Source organism: Leptidea sinapis, chromosome 24 (assembly GCF_905404315.1).
Source record: "Leptidea sinapis chromosome 24, ilLepSina1.1, whole genome shotgun sequence".
Classification (NCBI taxonomy): domain Eukaryota; kingdom Metazoa; phylum Arthropoda; class Insecta; order Lepidoptera; family Pieridae; genus Leptidea; species Leptidea sinapis.
This window is the reverse complement of record NC_066288.1, coordinates 1696286-1719203: the sequence shown is the minus strand read 5'-3', so window position 1 is coordinate 1719203 and position 22918 is coordinate 1696286. Positions and strand designations below refer to the sequence as shown.

The window sequence follows — 22918 nt, the reverse complement described above, 5'->3', positions numbered from 1 at the left end:
ATAATATATGTAACCGCAATTCAATTCTACCTATTACTTCGCATAGCCATGACTAGATGACGCTAGTACTGGAATGTACAATAGTTTTAAAACACGCTATTGGTATTTATTGTAAATGTGTTAGTACTTCATTAAATACCAAATAAATTGACGTTCTACCTAAAGCGAACCTGTGGTGGTTTAATTTTAGTGTAGTACTGAATTCCTTTCCCCTTCACCCCCTCCGGCTTCCTTCACTTCGAATTACAAACAATTAGACTGTCCTCCACCGATGTTACCATCAAAACAACCCAAGGCGGGCAAAAGCCCGTTATTTAAATACATTTCCCTGCCCCACCAAGTGAAGCGTGGAGGCCGGATCACAAACAAAATGATTAGTGCTTTTTAACAAAATCATATTGAAAATTCATTGACTAAAACATTTATTTCATTTATTTAAACAGTAGTATCATGACTTCCGCAATCTACGCTTACAATTGTTTAGTGTCTTTTAATTTAAATAATTTAATAAATTTGGAAACAAGTGCTGTTTTCCTGGCTATTAATAAAATGTTTTATTGATTTTAGTTACTCGTATCATGACATATGTGATATAAGCTATCATGATGGTATTACATACGTTCATTACACACCTTGTGTGTTGCATCAGTTTATATATAATATTGTAATTGAAATGATTTGTATAACAATGAAAATGGAAATGTGGATTAAAAAAAGAGTGGCAATGAGTTTCTTGCTACTTCTCCTCATTAGCTCAACCCTTTACGAAGTAGCGGTGGATCATTGACCTATATGAATAAAGTGATTTTGATTTGATTTCATTGGTATATCGTATATTAAATATGGTATATTGGTATGAGTTTGAAACGGTCTGACTCAGCATTAATTTTTCGAGTTGTTTTATTTTTTATTTATGTATTTAGGAAACAGTTTATCACAAAATACAGTAAATTTTAAATTAAGCACAAACTTAATGTTCTATAAAATTATACACAATCTTAAAGTTACAAAGCAAAGGGATGGTTGTTAAATATTATTCATAAATATTCACTTACAAACGAATATTTACATTGTTACCTACATTCAACATTTAATAAAAAAATAACAAAAAAACAACCCACTTCAATAACACTATTCCAAAACAATAGATATAATATGCACTAAAAAGTATTAAAATAATTGCGTATTTTTATACAATCTAATTAATAAATCTTATTCTAGTTACGATTATTGTTATTTTTGGAATCGGTGTCCTTCCGCTGCGACCCGCTCTCGCCTCCTCACGACTCAAGCACATCTCACCTATAACTATATGTGTAGTCACAAACCTATCTTGGATGACACCGACTCCACAAATAACAATAATCGTAACTAGTATTAGATTGTAAAAAATACGCAATTATTTTAATACTTTTTAGTGCATATTATATCTATTGTGTTTGGATGTGTTTTTGAAGTCGGTTGTTTTTTTGTTCAAATTTTTTATTTTTTTTTATTTTTAGTGAATCTGAAGTACACTAACTATTCTTAGTTAGTGTACTTGTAGTTTTTCTAATTATGTGTAGATATACAAAATTTTTCTATGCAGCAATGAACGTAAGCGCTTAATGGAAGAGTTCCGTTACTTTGCCATGGATTCCGTAATGAGAACCTAACCAAACTCTCACCAAACTATCTTTGAAGTATATCCTTTCCAATAAAAATCATCGAAATCGGTTGGCGCGATATTGAGTTATTCGTAAATTTATAATCCACTTTGATACGTATGTATTGCAAATTTGAGACTTTAATGGTTTTCTCATGGATGCCATTGTCAGATCTGGACCAAATTACAATGGGACTACACGGGAAGCACCAGCTTTCAAATAAAAAAAGAATTATCAAAATCGGTTCACCCATTCGAAAGTTTTGAGGTCAGCTTATATTATACCAATACACAAAAAAGGTTATAAAACGGATGTATTAAACTACAGACCTATATCTAAACTATGCCTAATAGCCAATGTCTTTGAGAAGATAATACACACGCAGGTTTACGACTCATTAAAAAACTCCTTTCACCCATCTCAACATGGATTCCTCAATGGGAGATCTACTGTATCCAACCTTATCTTGCTCAGTGAATTTCTGACCGAAGCCATGAACAATGGTAGCCAGGTAGATGTCTGATATATCGATTATAGCAAAGCCTTTGATCGAATAGACCATAAGACACTTTTATCGAAAATTCAACTTTTCAGCATTGTCGGGGACTTGCATCGGTGGTTTTCATCTTATATTGACCGAAGGTCACAAGCTGTAGTACGAGGGCTGTACTAAAAGTATCGGGAATGGAATATTCCCACTGTTCCTGTCATATTAAAATATTTTTAATTGAAAACTCCTTGGTTTTAAAAATCGAATACCATTTATTTATTATTAAAAAAAGATTGTCGGTCTTGTCACAAGGTCTTTTCAAACTTGTTTAGTCGTTGAGAAAATGGAATTGACTTGATGATTTATTATGACTTTCGAAGTGGTTTAACACAAAAACAGTGTGTTGACCGGATGATTTCTGCATTTGGTGATGAAGCCCCATTCAAAACCACAAGTTATCGCTGGTTTGCTGGATTTCAACGTGGACGTGTCAAGCAGTCAGTGATGATCCCCGTCAAGGTCATCCAAAAACTGCAGTCACCAAAAAAAACGTTGATGCTGTGCGTAAGCTGATTGAGGAAGATCGACATGTGACATACCGCGAAATTCAGACAACTTTAGACATTGGCATGAGTCAAATACAAATAATCTTGCATGAACAATTAGGTGTAAAAAGTTTTTTTCCTGATGGATACCGCGTTTGCTTTGTGAAGAGCAAAAAGCGGCTCGCGTTACTTGGTGCGTCAGAACTCTCGAAAGATTCCACGCAGGATCCTCAAATGCTGTATACAACATCGTATCAGGTGACGAATCCTGGATATACGCGTACGAACCCGAAAGAAAAAACCAGTCACGAGTTTGGGTGTTCGAAAATGAGTTAAAGCCAACAAAAATTGTTCGTTCACGGAGTGTTGCAAAAAAAATTGTGGCCACGTTTGTCACCAAAACCGGCCATGTTGCGACTATTCCTCTTGAGGGACAAAGAACTGTTAATGCAGAATGGTATGCTAGCATTTGTTTGCCACAGGTCGTTTCTGAACTCCGTAAAGAGAACTGCAACCGCCGCATCATCCTCCATCACGACAATGCGAGCTCTCACACCGCGCACAGAACAAAAGAGTTTTTAGAGCAAGAAAACATAGAATTATTAGACCATCCGCCGTAGAGCCCCGACCTATAAGCCCTAATGATTTCTATACTTTCCCTAAATAAAGAATAAATTGCGTGGTCAGAGATTTTCATCACCTGAAGAGCTGTGGACGCCTACAAAACGGCCATTTTGGAGACCCCAACATCCGAATGGAATGGTTGCTTCAATGATTGGTTCCATCGTATGGAAAAATGTGTCAAATTTCGCGGAGAAGACTTCGAAAAGCAATAAATAAATTTTTAAATAGTAATGTTGTGTCACTTCCTTGATTCCTGAAATATTCAGTGCCGGCCTCGTAATCAGTAATTATATCTCGAGCTGGGTAACCATTCCCAGTGGGGTCCCGCAAGGATCGGTACTTGGTCCTTTATTATTCACCATTTTTATAAATGATATTTCCACCTGCTTTCATAACACTCACTTGCTCTGATTTGCTGATGATATGAAGATATTTAATACCATTGCGACTTAATGATGTTGAGAACCTTCAAGCTGACCTAGACCGACTGGACAACTATTGCCAAACCAATAAGCTTGATCTTAATCCCTCCAATTGCTCTGTAGTTACTTTCACACGTAAATATAACATTATACCATCGGATTATAAATTAAAAAGTCAAACATTAACAAAAAATCGTGCGTGATCTTGGAGTTTTATATGATTCTAAAATGTTATTGAACATATAGTCAAGGAAGCTTCAAGCGCCCTGGGATTTGTACAACGCACATGTGCTTTGTTCAAAAACATCAAAACATTTAAAATTCTTTACTGCACTTTCGTACGCAGTATACTCGAGTATGCTTCCCAGGTGTGGAGCCCACAATACGACGCATGTATTAGACGAATTGAGAGGATACAATTAAAATTTATTAAGTATTTATGTTTTTGACCCAAAATTTCTTTTAAATCAGAATACTATTATAATCTTTGCAAACGATTTCATATACAGGGAGTATGTATACTCTCCATGGGAAGAGAAATGGCAGATATATCTTTCCTCTTGAAAATTACTTCCAATTAAATTGACTGTCCCGAACTATTAACTTTGATAAAATTTAATACCCCTGTTAGTTTTTGCGTTTCAATCCTCTTATACATATACCATTAGTTAAATCCAAATACAGACAAAATTGGTGACAAACAACAAGGATTTTTCTAAAGTAGTAGAGGATAGAAAAGGAGATCAGAAAGAGAACATAGATATAAAGATAGATGAAGTAGTGAAGATATTAGGGCTCTCCTGGGACAAGGAATCAGATTCCTTCCATTATTCAGTTCAACTTCCAAGTCTGCACGATCCCATTACGAAGCGTAAGGTACTTTCAGATATCGCAGGTCTATTTGACCCTTTAGGATGGCTCGCACCTTGTGTCATCATCGCTAAGGTGATGGTTCAAAAGTTGTGGTTGGCCGGAATAGACTGGGATGAAGAACTACCAGAAGATCTACTGAAAGAATGGAATTGTTATCGATCAGATTTGGTTAATGTCAGTGAATTCTATCTCCCAAGATGGCTTAATACTAAAGGTGATGATATCACATACAGCTTATGCAGCAGTTGTTTATTTGAGAGTTATTGATTCAGCTGGATTCACACATGTCAATATTGTTGCTGCGAAAACAAAGGTACAAAGCAGGTTTCTATACCTCGTCTGGAACTAATGGGAGCTGTTCTACTGGCTAGACTAACCACCGAAGTTGCTAAAGTGTTCGTAACTATTCTAAACTAATATGTGTGCTATCCGTGAGGACCCGTATAAGAGGCTTTTTGTCTCTATAACATTTTATTTAAAACTATTGTACGCTGTTGGTCTTCCTATATGAAATAAATAAATAAATGTTTGGTGGCCAGAGTGGTCGGGCGGCCAGCTGGCAGCGTGCGTGGTGGGAGCGGGCCGCCTGTGTCTCCGCTCGCGGGCGGCGGCCAAGCGCGCGGCCCCGCCCCTCGCGCGCCTGCTGGGCTCGCCCCCCGCGCGCGACACGCTGCCCGCCAGGCTCAACGCGCTGCTGGCGCTCACCGACATCTGCACCAGGTGACCGTGGCTATTGTATTACAACATGTGAGTGGTGGGCGGGCCGCCTGTGTCTCCGCTCGCGGGCGGCGGCCAAGCGCGCGGCCCCGCCCCTCGCGCGCCTGCTGGGCTCGCCCCCCGCGCGCGACACGCTGCCCGCCAGGCTCAACGCGCTGCTGGCGCTCACCGACATCTGCACCAGGTGACCGTGGCTATTGTATTACAACATGTGAGTGGTGGGCGGGCCGCCTGTGTCTCCGCTCGCGGGCGGCGGCCAAGCGCGCGGCCCCGCCCCTCGCGCGCCTGCTGGGCTCGCCCCCCGCGCGCGACACGCTGCCCGCCAGGCTCAACGCGCTGCTGGCGCTCACCGACATCTGCACCAGGTGACCGTGGCTATTGTATTACAACATGTGAGTGGTGGGCGGGCCGCCTGTGTCTCCGCTCGCGGGCGGCGGCCAAGCGCGCGGCCCCGCCCCTCGCGCGCCTGCTGGGCTCGCCCCCCGCGCGCGACACGCTGCCCGCCAGGCTCAACGCGCTGCTGGCGCTCACCGACATCTGCACCAGGTGACCGTGGCTATTGTATTACAACATGTGAGTGGTGGGCGGGCCGCCTGTGTCTCCGCTCGCGGGCGGCGGCCAAGCGCGCGGCCCCGCCCCTCGCGCGCCTGCTGGGCTCGCCCCCCGCGCGCGACACGCTGCCCGCCAGGCTCAACGCGCTGCTGGCGCTCACCGACATCTGCACCAGGTGACCGTGGCTATTGTATTACAACATGTGAGTGGTGGGCGGGCCGCCTGTGTCTCCGCTCGCGGGCGGCGGCCAAGCGCGCGGCCCCGCCCCTCGCGCGCCTGCTGGGCTCGCCCCCCGCGCGCGACACGCTGCCCGCCAGGCTCAACGCGCTGCTGGCGCTCACCGACATCTGCACCAGGTGACCGTGGCTATTGTATTACAACATGTGAGTGGTGGGCGGGCCGCCTGTGTCTCCGCTCGCGGGCGGCGGCCAAGCGCGCGGCCCCGCCCCTCGCGCGCCTGCTGGGCTCGCCCCCCGCGCGCGACACGCTGCCCGCCAGGCTCAACGCGCTGCTGGCGCTCACCGACATCTGCACCAGGTGACCGTGGCTATTGTATTACAACATGTGAGTGGTGGGCGGGCCGCCTGTGTCTCCGCTCGCGGGCGGCGGCCAAGCGCGCGGCCCCGCCCCTCGCGCGCCTGCTGGGCTCGCCCCCCGCGCGCGACACGCTGCCCGCCAGGCTCAACGCGCTGCTGGCGCTCACCGACATCTGCACCAGGTGACCGTGGCTATTGTATTACAACATGTGAGTGGTGGGCGGGCCGCCTGTGTCTCCGCTCGCGGGCGGCGGCCAAGCGCGCGGCCCCGCCCCTCGCGCGCCTGCTGGGCTCGCCCCCCGCGCGCGACACGCTGCCCGCCAGGCTCAACGCGCTGCTGGCGCTCACCGACATCTGCACCAGGTGACCGTGGCTATTGTATTACAACATGTGAGTGGTGGGCGGGCCGCCTGTGTCTCCGCTCGCGGGCGGCGGCCAAGCGCGCGGCCCCGCCCCTCGCGCGCCTGCTGGGCTCGCCCCCCGCGCGCGACACGCTGCCCGCCAGGCTCAACGCGCTGCTGGCGCTCACCGACATCTGCACCAGGTGACCGTGGCTATTGTATTACAACATGTGAGTGGTGGGCGGGCCGCCTGTGTCTCCGCTCGCGGCCTGGGCAGCAGAAAGCGTTAGAAAAAATGGTATTGTAACTGATGCTCAGAAAGTGGGTATCCCAATGAAATATGTTAAAACAATAATAGTGAAATGTTTGTGTCAGGTATTCGTGTATAGTGGACCCCCTCCTGGAGTCCATCTGCGGGTGCTTGGAGAAGGACGCGCCCCGGCAGCTGCGGCGCGCCGCGTCGCGGGCGCTCACCCGGCTGCTGTTGGGGGACTTCCTGCGGCTGAGGACCCCGCTCTACTACCGGTACGTGTTGGGCTTATCAAGAATATTTTTGATGCCTGGGAGGAATCGAAGAATGCACCTGGCATCTTCTGTGATTTATCTAAGGTTTATGATTGTGTTCAACATTCAACGCTGTTCAGGAAGCTATGTCAATGTTATGGTATAAAAATAACTGCGCTCGAACTTCTGATTTCGTATCTAAACAATAGAATTCAGAAGGTCGATGTTAATGGCAGGAGATCTCCTGGGACTCCTCTCTCTATGGGGGTCACAAGGGTCTATTCTCGGACCGTTCTTTTTCCTTATCTATACAAAATTTTAAAATTTAGTCCCTTTATATCATAAATACTCATCCCAGTCTTATAGAGAAAGTATCATAAGATATTATTGTTTGCGGACGACACTTCACTGATTTTCAAAGTGAAGAGAAATAAACTGAAGTGAAAAAAACACACAAAGTGAAGTGAACGATATTCTATCTGATATCGTGTACTGGATTAGCGCTAATAACCTATTGTTAAATAGCAAGAAAACAAAATGTATAAAATTTACCGTACCAACTGTCAAAAATGTTGATGCAAGTGTTTTGTTAAACGGAGAGATGGTAAACCGGTGTAATCTGCTTTATTTCTTGGCATTTCTCTGGATTCCAAATTACAATGGGGAATATTGAAGAATTGGCGAACAGACTTAGTTCTGCAGCATACGCGGTTGAAAAGATAAGACAATTAACTGGGGGCCTACTCTCTTTGTCCGAATCGAAACTTCGTAAACGAACGAAACTTAAACGAAGCTTACCGAAGCTTATATAGAGTAGGGTCACTACCGAGTGACCCTACTCTATTTTGTTTTTGGACACATCGACGAAGTTCGGAACAATAGACAATATTCGTGAACGAATGGTGAATGATTGAAATGAACATTATTTAAATCCAACAAATTTGAAGAGTTCTATTTCATCCCAACGTTGGTTAGTAACTTATGACAACCAAAAATATCTGTATTACAGACGCAATGTTAACATGTCAAATTAGTACTTGTTGAATATCAAGCTCCAGTTGTGGCTTCTGGTGGTCTTGAATTAAAATACCTTGTTTCACAAAAGGACTGTATTACGTAATTAATATATATAACATGTAAGTTAATATAATGCTTTCGTTAATGCATGTGCGCGCGGGTCAAGTTCTTAAGGCGACTGGTTCCGCCGTCGGCCTCGGTGCAAGCGCCGCTCCGCCACGAACGCAAGCCCCGACTCTCGCCGATGAGACGACAGGAACATATTCCCCGGGTTGAAGTAGTAAGGCTTCAAGAAGTCTCCGATGAAGGCACGGGCAAAGGGCAAAGCATGTTGTATCGTGTTATGACTCCCTTTCTCGTCGTAATGTCGGCAACTCTGCTGCGCCCGTCAGACCCAGGATGAACATTGGTGACTCTGCCCAAAAGCCACAGAAGAGGAGGAAGATGGGAGTTCCTCACTAGCACCATGGTACCTGGTTTTAGGTCTTGATAGCCTGTATGCCACTTGGCCTTTTGCTGCAAAACAGAAACGTATTCATTTGAGTAACGTCGCCAAAAGTGCTGTCGCAAGTTCTCAATGCGGTCGTAGCGAGGCAGGCGTTGCAGGTTCACGTCGTCTGGCATCTGAGGACGAGGAACAGTAGTGAGCGGTCGTCCGATTAAGAAGTGAGCCGTAGATAAATAGGATTGGTCACTAGGATCGGTGGAGTGAGGTGTTAAGGGTCTAGAATTAAGAATTGCCACTATTTGAATGAGACAGGTTGAAAGCTCTTCATAAGTAAGATGAGTTAAGCTCATGACTCTACGTAATAAAGTTTTAATGGATTTAACAGCTGCTTCCCATAAACCGCCAAAATGCGGACTGTATGCAGGAATAAATTTAAATTCTATACCTTCGTTTGCAATGTCATTGGAAATAGTATTGGATGAAACTTGTAGAAGACGTGAAAGCTCATTTAAAGCTCCCACAAAAGTAGTGCCGTTGTCGGAGAATACCCGCTGAGGCTTACCACGTCGACTAATAAAGCGATTAAAGGCTGCTAGAAAGGCCTCTTTAGTGAGGTCTGAGACTAGCTCTAGATGCACGGCTCTAACTGCAAAACATACAAAGACGCAAATATAAGATTTAATTAATTTACATCCTCTGCTCTTCCGGTCGGTTATCAGCACTGGCCCAGCGTAATCTAAACCTGTATTCAAAAAGGGAAATTGTAGTTGTGTTCTCTCGCTGGGTAAGTTGCCCATGACGACTTGAATAGGTTGAGCTTTAAAGCGCGTGCAACGAACACAATTACGTACAGTTTGCTTAGCTAAGTTTCTACCTCCAAGAGGCCAGTATGTGAGCCTTACATTGGCAAGAAGAAGCTGAGGGCCAGCATGAAACAGATTTATGATATTTAAGAAATAATATTTTAGTTAAATGATGTTTACTACATAATAAGACTGGATGCTTTACGTCGTAACTATAGTTAGAGTTTTGAAGGCGTCCACCGACGCGAATAAGGTTATTAGAATCAATAAATGGACTAAGACTTATAAGACGATTCTTTTTAGGGAGTATTTGATTATGCTTAAGATGATTATATTCCTCAGGGAACATTTCCTGCTGAGAAATATATATAATTGTGTTATAAGCTGAATTTAATTCGTTACTCGTTATATAGGATTTATTTTTATTATTGGGACTACCGCAAATGTAAATAAATTTTAAGATATATGCAAAAACTCTATTCAATTTTGTAAATGAAGACATTTTATGAATTAAATCTGAAAGTACGTTAATGCTTTTACTATTACAATGTGTAACTGTGTGAAGGGAAGTTTCAGGTAATGTTTGTGGTGTATATGGAGAAGGAGGAAAATGTATGGTTCTCTCATGGAGGAATTGAGGGCCTGACCACCAAAGAGTGGACGCGCTGATACAATCAGCCTTCACCCCCCGAGAAGCTAAGTCTGCAGGGTTGCTTCTAGAAGGTACATAACGCCACGTCTGGTCAAGTGTACATTCCTGAATCTCATTAACTCTATTTCGAACAAACTGATTAAGATTACTTGGTTGTGTGGAAAGCCATCCTAACACTATTGTGGAATCGCACCAAAAGAAACAATGACTGAAGACGTTGGTAAGTGAATTGCATACCTTCAAATAGAGACGTGTACCCAACAAAGCACCACATAACTCCAAACGTGGAATAGTGGTTGTTTTAATGGGAGCAACCTTGTTTTTAGAGGCCAAAAGACGAACACAAACCGTCCCATCGACTGCGATTGTCCTTACGTAAATACAAGCACCATAAGCACGTTCGGAAGCGTCTGTAAAAGTATGAAGTTCAGTTACCAAAGGATTACTACAAGACACCCACCTAGGAATACGAATAGAGTTAAGAGCTGGAAGTGATTCGATAAATTCGATGAATTGATTCTTTATTTCTAAAGGTACTTCATCGTCCCATGTACATTTAAGAATCCACAGTTGCTGTAATATAAATTTAGCTTGAACTGTGCAAGGTCCCACTAGACCTAAAGGGTCAAATACTTGACTAACTAACGATAATATGTTACGTTTACTAATAATGTTTGATGTAAATGTGAAGTTGACAGAATATAATAAATGATCAGAATTACAATTCCAATATAAGCCAAGAGTTTTGCTAGGAAGAATTTCATTTAAGTTCAAAGTTTTATTTTGAGTATCTGTACACATATTGATAATAGACTGAAGAACTTCAGAACTATTTGATTGTAATTTTCGTAGGTGGAACCTGGCTGATTCGAGAGCTTTCATTACACCTTGGCACAGCTTTATTACTGACTCGATCGAGTCACCACCACCTAGATAATCATCACTATAAAAGTCGCGTTTAATACTCTCTCTAACACTAGATTCTAAACATTGGTCAGCTAAAGACACAAGACATTTGGTTGCCAAATATGGAGCTGAAGCAGTACCGTAAGTTAACGTATTAAGTGTGTATGACTGCAATGGATCTGATGAATTGAAACGAAAAAGTATTTGCTGAAGAGAGCGCTGAGAAGGTTCAACTAAAACGGCTCTATACATCTTCTCTATGTCGCCTGTGACCACGAACTTGTGTTGTCGAAACCTCAGAAGGATGGCTAAGAGGTCTTCTTGTATAGTGGGACCCACCCTCTGTATGTCGTTGAAGGACTTGCCTGATGTCGTACGGGCGGAAGCATCGAAGACTACACGGAGCTTTGTTGTAGAGCTGCTCTCTCGTACAACGCCATGATGTGGTAAAAAATATTTGACTTGATTATGTGTATTTAATTTACTGTTTTTTGTCATATGATTCAGATCTATATATTCTTGAATGAATTTAATGTAACGCTCTTTATAAGTAGAATCTTTTTCAAATCTACGTTCTAGGGAATGGAAACGTTGCTTGGCCATTGCATAAGAGTCACCCAAGCTTTCAGGCGAGTCCTTCAACGGAAGAGTGACGACAAATTGACCATGTTCGTTTCTGTGTGTGGTTTCACGAAAGAGCTTTGCACAAGCTTGCTCCTCTGAAGAGAAACCATTGCAAGACGATACAGAATCTAGTTCCCAAAAACGTGTAAGCTGCTGAGACTCCTCATGAGAAAGAAAAAGACAATTTGGTTTTGAAGGAAGACCACATTGGTATATGCTGCCGGAAATAAGCCAACCAAATTTAGATGATTGTAATTTAGGATAATGTTTACCTAAATCTATGGAATCGGAACCCAGGACGTTCCAAAAGACTTCAGCACCTACGAGGATGTCTATGGCCGAAGGTATATTAAAAGTAGGATCGGCAAGTTTAAGACCTGGCGGGATAGGAATTAATTTTTTATCAACGTAAGACCCAGGCAAACTATGCTTTATGTTTGGTAAGATAAAGCAGTCTATGTGAGCTTGATAACGACTATGACAAGACTGTAAGGTAAGACTACAGCTCTCTGAAGTATTGGAAACTTGTTCACAAATACCTGAGACTGAAGAGATAGTGCTTCGTGTGTTCAGACCGAGCTTACGGCACAGATCCTGAGTGATGAAGTTGGAAGTGCTGCCGTTATCGAGAAGAAGTCTGGCGGAATGAAGCCTACCGTTGACATCTGTCACCCTTGCCATAGCTGTGGATAATATTATAAGAACCTGATTATTTTTTCCTTTTGTATTTGTAAGAATATTAGTAGATAATGCAATATTGTCTTTTGGTTTGAGATCTATTTGAGATTCCCTGTGTAAGAGTGTGTTGTGTTTTGATTTGCAATTTTGTCGGTGTGACCAGGACGAAGGCAGTTCATACACACATTACTTTCTGAAGCTTTTTTGATTCTGGAATCAACATTAAGATTTCTAAATGATTGACAATTAAATAAAAGATGGTTTTGAGAGCACATAGGACATGATGCGATTTTTTCTGGTTTAAAATGTGTGTTCGTTAGATAGTTTGTGTTTTTGTTACTTTCGTAAGTTTTAGTATTTATATAATTATTATTTAAAGTTTTATTATCATGTAAGGTCTCGAGTAAATCAGCTCTATTAGATAAATATTTAGTGTAGTTCTTTAAGTTTGGAAAATGATTTAAATTGTTTTTATGTTCTTCCCACTCTCGGTTGGTCACATTATCCAATTTTTTAGACATTATATAGATGATTAATGTGTCCCAATGTGCTGTAGGCTGTCCGAGAGTGTCAAGCGCTCTTAAATTTTTATTTATATTATCTATCATATTTCGTAATGAATGACAGGATTCTTTTTGTATAGCAGGAAAATTAAATAATGCTTGCACGTGATTATTGACAAGCAACCTTTCATTATTGTAGCGGTCTAACAATAACTGCCATGCTATAGTATAGTTGTCGGCCTTAAAGTCAATACTTTTTATTACTAATGATGCACTGCCAGTTAAAGCAGCACGCAAATAATGGAATTTATTGATTTATTGTATGCTGTTATTATCGTGAATTATTGAAATGTACGTATCTCGAAATTCAAGCCAGTGCTGATAGTCGCCGTTGAAGTGGGGTAGGTCAATCTTTGGCAGGCGTACGAAGTCATGTTTGCAGCCAGTAGCGTGGAGCGTGTCGTGGTGCGTTGAGCTGGCACCAGGGTTCGGTGCCGGAGAGCTGGCACGCGACACGTCTGGAGGGAGCAGGGCACGCGCGCGCGACATTTGCGTGAAGTACTGAGTCTCGGAGGCCTCGCGCTCCTGGTACATATCGTCTGCATTCTCCGACAACAGCTCCAACTGCGTCTGCAAGTCATTGAAGTCATTGTATAAAGATTTCATTACGCCTAGACGGCATTCTAATTCAGCTACTTGAAAACTATCTAATTCGTCTGTAGGTAATAGTTTAAAGAAATTAGTGAATTGTGTTAGCTTGGCTTTAAAACTTCCACGTTTTTTTATAAGTTCTTTTAATTTTAATTCAGACATAATGATAAGCAATTAAGATAATAAACGAAAATAAATAAAGATTGAAACAAACTTAATATCGTAAATAAGTTACGTAAGCAAAGGAATGTTCTAGGTGATAGAAAAAACGATTTTGTCAAGCCGACGTTATACAGCGATTCATGCACAAAACTGGTTTTCGTAGGCAATTGTATGGACAAGCGAAACTAGCTAGCGGCCGTATCTATTGCTATAACTTAAAGTATGTATCAGACTAATGGAATGCAGTTTATGAAAAGGCTATATTTATAATTAAGTATTTAACGTTATTACGTAGCAATAAAAAATTAATAGGTTTATTTCCTGAGTAAAGATTATTTTATATGTACTTATTATGTGTTTTAACTAATTTATGTAAGTGCAGAAGACAAGATATGTATATGCAAATAAGGCATAGTTTTAAAAATAATGTACCAATGAAATATAGGCGATATTTATTAAAAGGCGATTAGAAGGAATCTAAGCTATTTTATGAAGAGATCAACCTATGTCGAATCCGTAATAGCACAATCCTAATTCCTAGGAAAGGGATAAGATTAGGAAAGAAAGAATTCCTTATCGGAACAAACTCACTCAGAACCAAAGCCTCTCCGGATGTCTGTCCTTTGTATGTGCCATGTATTCGGGCGGCGTGGCAGTCGAATGTTCTCGGAGAGGTGCGCAACACGACCAATGTAGCAATGTAAGTAGATATAGATCGTGGCTGGATTCTTGAAATGGACGTCAAACGTTGACCTTAATAAATTTGAAGGGCCGGTTAAACCATCCACTTGCTTTGATGATCAGTTGAAGAGGCGAAGGACCATTTGTTGAATATCAAGCTCCAGTTGTGGCTTCTGGTGGTCTTGAATTAAAATACCTTGTTTCACAAAAGGACTGTATTACGTAATTAATATATATAACATGTAAGTTAATATAATGCTATCGTTAATGCATGTGCGCGCGGGTCAAGTTCTTAAGGCGACTGGTTGCGCCGTCGGCCTCGGTGCAAGCGCCGCTCCGCCACGAACGCAAGCCCCCACTCTCGCCGATGAGACGACAGGAACAGTACTTATGGTTTTTTTGTTTGAATTCTTTAAAACATTTTCTAAAAAGAGTTCTCAATTATGGTGCTAATAAATGATATTTTATAGTGCTTTTGAACACACCTCGCAATCGCGATATCTCCTAATTCTATCAGAAAGTTTCAAGTAAATATAAGTCATAAATTTTTTTTTCACTTGTTTAATTTGCACAGTAGGACTACGATAAAGAAACACTCACTTTAATTTGACACTATTTATTCACTGATAATCCAGAACTAACCAACCAACAACCATACATACTCAGATATTATAATGCTTTGACAATTGTTTGCGTGTTTTAATGTTACAATGTATATGGACAACGCCATCTATTGTATGTTAAGCGAATGAACGTAAAATGATTTTAACATAAGCCGCCCACCAAGGACGTAACTCGTCCTTCACAAATTAACATTAAACATAAATACAAAGAACTACAATTTGTCACACACATAGATTGCAATGTTATAACAATATAGCAACAGATTCAACTCCTGGCACAGGAGTTTGCAATTTTAATTAACTGTAAACATAAATTTTCTTAAATCTTAACTAATCACAAAATTTTATTTCATTACTTTAACTCGTTTTGAACTATACCTATATGTTTAACACACCATGCCAAATATGTCTGAATCACATATTTTTTTACAACTATTAATTTGTTAAAATACTAATCTTACTAACTGGTCTTTTTATTATACCATTTTTAGTTTTGACCATCACAATTCTTGTAACATTATCTTGGCCAGGATATTTTTCAATAACCTTACCTAAAAGCCATTTAGCTGGTGGGATATTGTCCTCTCGTATAACTACTACATCATTGACATTGGGTTCTGATAGTTTTTGGTTCCATTTATATCTTTGATTTAAGTTAACAATATACTCCTTCGACCTTTTCTTCCTTCCTTGATCTTTTCCAAAAACTAGAAACCATTCTTTGACACAACTTCCACCTATTTAAACCTATAGCATTGCTACCTAAATGATGATCTTCATCAGCTACGTTAATTAATGGTTCGCCGACCAAAAAATGGCCAGGCGTGAGAGAGGGACTCATCACTTAAGCTAGAGATGGGACGTGAATTCAGACACGCCTCGATTTGAGTTAATACAGTTGTCAACTCCTCGTATGTTAGAGTACTGTCGCCTATAATTTTCTTTAAATGATTTTTCACGCTGCGCACTCCAGCCTCCCACAATCCACCAAAATTGGGAGAGTAAAGGGGGATGAAGTGCCACGTTGTTGACTTGTTAACCTTTGTTTGATTTCGTTGGGTCATGATGATAGTGCGTTTTTAAACATCTCGATCAGCAGTTTGCTCGATCTTACAAAGTTTGTGCCATTATCACTATATATGTCCTTGCAATGTCCGCGCCTCGCTGTGAACCTTCTAATCGCGCTAATAAAACCGTGAGCTGTTAGATCTGACACTGCTATACAAATGATTTAAGTTTTCTTTAGTGTTAATTTCGCCAATATTTGTTTTTGAAACAATTCGACACGTGTAGAGGACACGAGGCATCCTCAGGACGTCTCGCCAAAATCTGGCAAGTCTTGTGCCAAACAAATATTGGCGGAATTAACACTAAAGAAAACTTAAATCATTTGTATAATTAAGGATTGCAAAGTAACGCCTAATTCAATAAATTTTCTGACACTGCTTCCAAGTGTATGGCGCGAGTTGACATGCAAATGTAAAGGCATATAATATATCCTTTGTATGCTTTAGACCCTCTGCCAGGTGAACATCGAAGGTTTATAGGCCCTGCGAAATCTACTCCAGACGATTTAAATACCTTGCTAGGTTTGAGCCTTACTGCTGGAATCTGTCCCATCAGTTGAGTCCTATTTGCGGAAGAATATCTTCGGCAGGTAATACAGCTTCTGTAATATTTTTTAACTTGAACACTAGCTCGTATAATAAAGTAATTATATCTTATGTGGTTCAACATTATTTGGGTGCCACCGTGGAGAGTTTTGAGATGGGCGTCTCGAATAACTAACTTCGTAAAGTGACTTTTATCAGGCAGTATTATCGGATGCTTTTGACGTAAGAAAGCTCTGCTCTGTCCAAGCGACCGCCGACTCTTAATATTCCCTTAGAATCTACTATTGGACAAAGAGTATGCAGTGCACTCCTCTTTAAAACACTTCCACGGGACCGTATGCTGTGTATTTCTTCTTCAAATTTAGACGCTTGTACGACACCAATCTTTAACAATGTATTGTTCATTTCTTCCACTGTTGGGAATTCTGAAAGCTTCTGACGTTCATTTTTTGAGACTCTTAGTTCCAACCATCGTCTGCAATAAGAAAGAACTCTCAGCATTTTCGTTAGATTTGAAGACCTCTCAATGAATTCTTCCGAATCTGTTTTCTCAATTGTTTGTGCTAGACATACTGTATCACTCTTCTTTTCTTCAATATTTGTCTGCTTTACAACTCCCTTACTGTATTTTATCTCTTTATTTTCCACCCAATTAGGACCTGTTTTCCACAGCTTTAGTACTATTAATTCTGCTGCTTTTATACCCCTGGATGCACAATCAGTTGGATTGTCTTCTGACCTTACATGAGACCACTGATTGCTATCCATTTGGGTGAGTATTTCTGAGGTACGTTTTCCATCTTGAAGGATGGCTGCTTAACCATGCTAGGACTGAAGAGTCTGTCCATGCATGTACGTTCTCTTTTGGTACTTTCAGCACCTTAGATAAGTCCGAAAGAAGCTTAGCGAGGAAAACCGCGCCGCATAACTCTAACCGTGGAAACCTTTGTTTTAGAACAGATGAGGTTGACTCATACTTCTCCGTTATCAGCTATCACCCGTGTGTATACGACGGCAGCGAAAGCCACGTTAGAAGCGTCACAAAAGCCCTGAAGTTCAATACGCTGGTCGCTGTTGCTACTTCCGATCCATCTTTGAATGCTGAATTGTGAAAGCGTGTAGAGCTCTTGGCGATATGTCAGCTAGTCCTTTTGTAAATGTTCCGGGAGTTCCTGATCCTATTGAATAACGGCTAGCCAAAGTTTTTGTATAAAAACCTTTGCTGTCGTAATCGTAGGAGCTCCCCATCCTAGCGGATCAAATAACATCGCAATGTCAGAAAGAACCTTACGCTTCGTGACTGGCATAACTATTAGAGGCAATTTTATCTCATATTCGAAAGTGTCATCAGTTCTATTCCAAGTGATTCCTAAAATCTTAAGTGTTTTGTCCATTTTAATGCTGACTCATTCATTGTCTCCCAATTTGTCTTGTCCGATATAATTCAAAAAAGCGCTCGAGTTACTGCTCCACTTTTGAAATTGGAAACCTCCTGATTTCATTAGTTTGCTCAATTCTTCATAAATATGAGTAGCTTCCGTCTTGTTCTCGCAACCCGTCGTCAGATCATCAACATATAAATCGCTTTTTGTAATTCGTGAACCAATCGGGTATTGCAGTTTCTCATCTTCTGCCAGTCGATGTAAAACCTTGACGGCTAAATACGGTGCACAAGCTGTCCCGAACGTTAGAGTCAGTAGCTGGTAATGCTCGAGCGGGTCGTCCACGTTAGGCCTCCACAGGATTTATTTATTTATTTAGATAGCCAACAACACACTATAAAATTAAAATTTTAGCAAATACACAAGGGATAGTACAATATGACATGTTTTACAGGTGTAAACAACATTTACAATAGTGCGAAAAAAGTAACAAAGTTGAACATTAAAATTAAATAAATGAAGAGTTAAACAAAAATGATGATATTAAATGACTTAAATACATTTCTACTTTAAAAAAAGAGATTTATAAAATTTCTAACTATACAATAATTTACTTCTTATATTTAACTTACATAGCTAAGATCTTAATATTTTAATGCAGTCGGTTTTAAATTTATTGATATTAGTCATATGAAAAATATCTATTTTTTTTTTTTTTTTTATTTATTATTGAACCAACAGCACACAAAAATTAAACTAATAACAAAAATATTATGCGATGGCCGACTGCCAATTACAGGTTCACACTATTTATGGTATAACATTTAACGCTCTAATTAAACTATGATTAAATCAAAATAAAAAATAATTAACTAATAAATATAAAGGTGTGTATGAGTGTATGTGTGTATGAGTGTATGGGCGTATGAGTGTGTGTGCGTATGTCTTAAGTCGTTTTCAACTCTTCGATTACAGTATACTTAAAATGATTTCCTTTTTGAAAGAGCTTTTAGTATGGACGAAAATATCTGTTGGTAAGAAATGTTTATTATAGCAGCTAAGGGTACGGCAGACCACCGAATTCTGTGCATAAATAGAGTGAGTAATTGGGACATTAAAAAGGGTGGTATGCCTTGTACGCTTATTCGGGATTCTAAATTGCATGAATGAAGATGTAAGCTCGGGGCAGTCAATTTTGTTGTTGCACACGTCATACAGAAATAACATATCTAGTAAAGTTCGCCGGTCTTTTAATTGCATTAATTTATGTTGGCTGCAGGATTTCTCATAACTAGAACCATAATGCTGAAGGCGATATTCTAATACCTTTACAAATTTTGATTGTATATTCTCTATTTCATCGATATATATCCTATAGTATGGGTTCCAGATATTACAGCAGTATTCTAAGACGCTACGAACATATGAGAAATAAAGAACTTTTATACACTCTAAACCTGAAAAAGGTTGACTTACACGTATAACGAAACCTAGATTCCTGTAAGCTTTTTCAGTTATTGCAGCAATGTGATCTGACATTGACATTTTTGTATCAAACACTATTCCTAAGTCCCTATTGCTATTCGTTCGTGTTAAAGGAACATCAAGTAATGTGTATTGGTATTCTAATTTATTTCTTTTTCGCGTAAAGGTGATTTGAAAACATTTAGTTACATTGACTCCAATACGGTTGTCATGATAATAGTCACACAGTCTGATTAAATCACTCTGAAGGTTTATTGAATCTATTTCAGTCTTAATGCGAGCGTAAATTTTAGTGTCGTCAGCATACATAAGAAATTTAGCAAACTGGAAACAGACGCCAATATCATATAAATAAGATAAATATAGTAATGGTCCCAAAATTGACCCTTGCGGAACTCCAGAAGGAACATCCACAAGGTCAGAACGATGCCCAGCCAAGACCACAGCTTGCGAACGATTGTACAGGTAAGACTCCATCCAACGAAGAAGATCACCACGAATCCCTAGTTCCTGCAACTTGCGTAAAAGTATAATATGGTCGACTCGATCAAACGCCTTCTCAAAATCAGTATAAATTACATCAATTTGATAACCATCATCCATTCCACGCTGAACGTAATTAGTAAAAACAGCAAGATTGGTATTAGTGGAGCGACCATGTATGAAACCATGCTGCTCTAGAGGTAAGTGACGAATGATTATGGGGTACAGGTAATTGTGTGCTACCCTTTCCATTAATTTACCTAACGTATTAAGTATTGATATAGGCCTATAATTTTCAACAGATGCTTTAGACCCTTTTTTATGTATTGGTACAATATTAGCAGTTTTCCATATTTTTGGGAAATATCCTTCAAGAAAGCAGCGATTAAAAATTAGTGTTATAGGCGCTGATAGTGATGCAGAACAAGCGACCAGAAAGCTTGGTGGAATTTTATCACAACCCGGGCCTTTTGATGTATCAAGAGTTTTTAGTAATTTTTTTACCTCGTCAATCGTAAGTTGAATATTGCTGATTGTGTCATGACAAATAGACCGTTCCTCTGAAAAAACTTTATATTGCGATGCAGGTGAAATAAAATTTTTGAAGAAGAAATCATTAAAAGCATTACAAATATCATATTGATTTGAGATAGTCTCATCTTTATAAAGCATCACGCCAGGGTAAGCAGATTTATTATTTCTTTTGGATTTAACATAAGTCCAGATTAATTTAGGTGTAGATTTTATTTTATCCTCAGAGTTCCTAATATATTCTGAATAGCAACTTTTTTCAACGTTTTTAACACGCCGACGTAATTTAGAAAAGGAAGCATAGTCGTTCGGATTATTGTATTTTTTCCATAGATGATGATATTTTGCTTTCTCTTTTATTATATTTATGAGAGCCTTAGTGTACCACATAGGATATGTGTAAGTGTGCGAAACAGTTTTATGAGGTACAAATTGCGATATCGATTCATACAATATGGAGTAAAATTTATCGATCGCGTCATGCAGAGGTAAGCATTCAAGCGAAGTCCAATCGTAATTAGAAAAAAAGTAGTTTACAGCATTATAATCTACCTTATTATATAAATAACGTTTCGTATTAGTACGTTTTATTGACGGTAATACGATATCAATAACACAAATATCAATTGCAGGGTGGAAAATATCCTCTTTAACTAAAGGTGATTTTGATTTATTGATAATTAAAGATGTGTTGGAATAAATTAAGTCTAGTAGGTTGTTATGAGTATTAAAAAAGAACTTATATTGAATTAACCCAAGAAATGCTGTTAAGTTTAATAACTCCGTGGCAGTATTCTGGATAACGATGCTTCCTTTTTTTAGTACAATAGGATGCCCCTGTTTCCAATCAATACATGGCAAATTAAAAATCCCCTGCCAGAATAAAATGATCATCAGGGTGAGAATTAAATAATTGCGATAATATCTGGCAGAATTTCTGTATCCGTGATGTAAGTATCTGGCTAGGAGGAATATAAGCACAAATGATATTTAAGTCACATAGTCAGCCTTGAGTGCGGGCAGGTATAGATATGCACATACATTCCAGATCATCGTGTTCAAGGTCAAAGCGCCGGCGAGCACCGAATCGCTTCGCACAAGCAATTAATACTCCCCCACCAAACGCTTCACCACTCGTGGTACGGTCACGACGAAATACGTCGAATCGCGCAGAATCGCACAATTCCGAGTCTAAAATACTAGGACATTACCACGACTCAGTAATAAGTGCTATATCTATTTGTGATATTGATAGGTTATTAAAAAATATGTTTGTCTTTGTCCGCAGTCCTCTTACATTTTGATAGATTAAGTTTAATCCTATATTTTGCCTATTCAGTGTGGAAGACATAATGAATAAATAAATAAGTAATTATTTTAAGCATTGTCACGTAAAAGTTAATGATAAATTGAATAGAAACTAATAATTTAAATTTTATTTGTAATTTTATGTAATTATTAGTTGATTGTAACCGAGAGTTATCAGCACTAACTATTATGTGACGGGAATATAATATATATACAGTACCTACTATCAGGAAAATAAGTATAAAAAATATAGATACAAAACTTTTTGCAAGTGTTTGGAAATACATTATTATTTTTGAAATTACTGTAAAAGAAATTGTTTTGTGAAAGAGTTGTGATGTAATATGTGTGTAAAACAGTTTTTTAGTGTGAATGTGAGTTATTACTAAGTTGTGTAGGTATTCTTTCGTATAGTTATTGTATGTGTTGTTGTTGTGTAAAGTGTATGGTGTGATGCATATTAAATTACAAGTGATAAAAACGAGTAACAAATTAAAACTAAACAACTGTACATATAAACTAATTAGCATATTTTGATTAAATCCCCTGAGGTCATAATAGAGATAGGTGGCGAGGTTTCGTTGCGACGTACAAAAATTCGGCAGTTTTTTGTCCAAATAAATTTAAAATTCATATCTTTACATTTTTGTTTGCATTCTCTGAACAGTGTACGGTTATTCTTAGTAAGATGTTCATTTATGTAAATTTTGGTATTATCTAATTTACTAACCTCGCCACGTATTCCAACATCAGACGGTTTAACATTCCGGTTTTTACGGGATGCTGCTATGATCGCGTCCTTAGTACGACGATGACGGAAACGAGCAATGATGGTGCGACCCTTAGCGGCACTACTTGTTCGACGGGCCTGGACTCGGTGCGCAAATTCCACATCATCACTCTGAATACTAATACCTATCTTTTTAGCCAGTTTAAGCACTATGTCAGTAGTATCTTCATCTTTCGATTCTGGTACACCCACCACCTCAATATTCTGCAAACGACTCCACTGTTGTTGGCTTGCATTTTCTTCCTCCAAACGTTTTATACGCGTGGTATGCGTGTCGACATCTGCTCGTAGCCGTTCGTTCTCTTCTCTCAGGCGTTTTAATTCGGCA

The 22918-nt window shown here is 39.9% G+C and overlaps 1 protein-coding gene across 2 annotated transcripts in view; it reads left to right on the top strand.

The window, feature by feature from the left end:
• The window catches only part of LOC126971551 (condensin-2 complex subunit D3-like), a 73338-nt gene that overhangs the window by 36476 nt on the left and 13944 nt on the right, over positions 1-22918 (top strand). For both annotated transcript variants that reach the window (XM_050817848.1, XM_050817847.1), the window contains exons 15-16: positions 5140-5320; positions 7122-7271. In XM_050817848.1, the coding sequence (XP_050673805.1) occupies positions 5140-5320; positions 7122-7271 (331 nt within the window). The remainder of the gene's footprint in view (positions 1-5139; positions 5321-7121; positions 7272-22918) is intronic.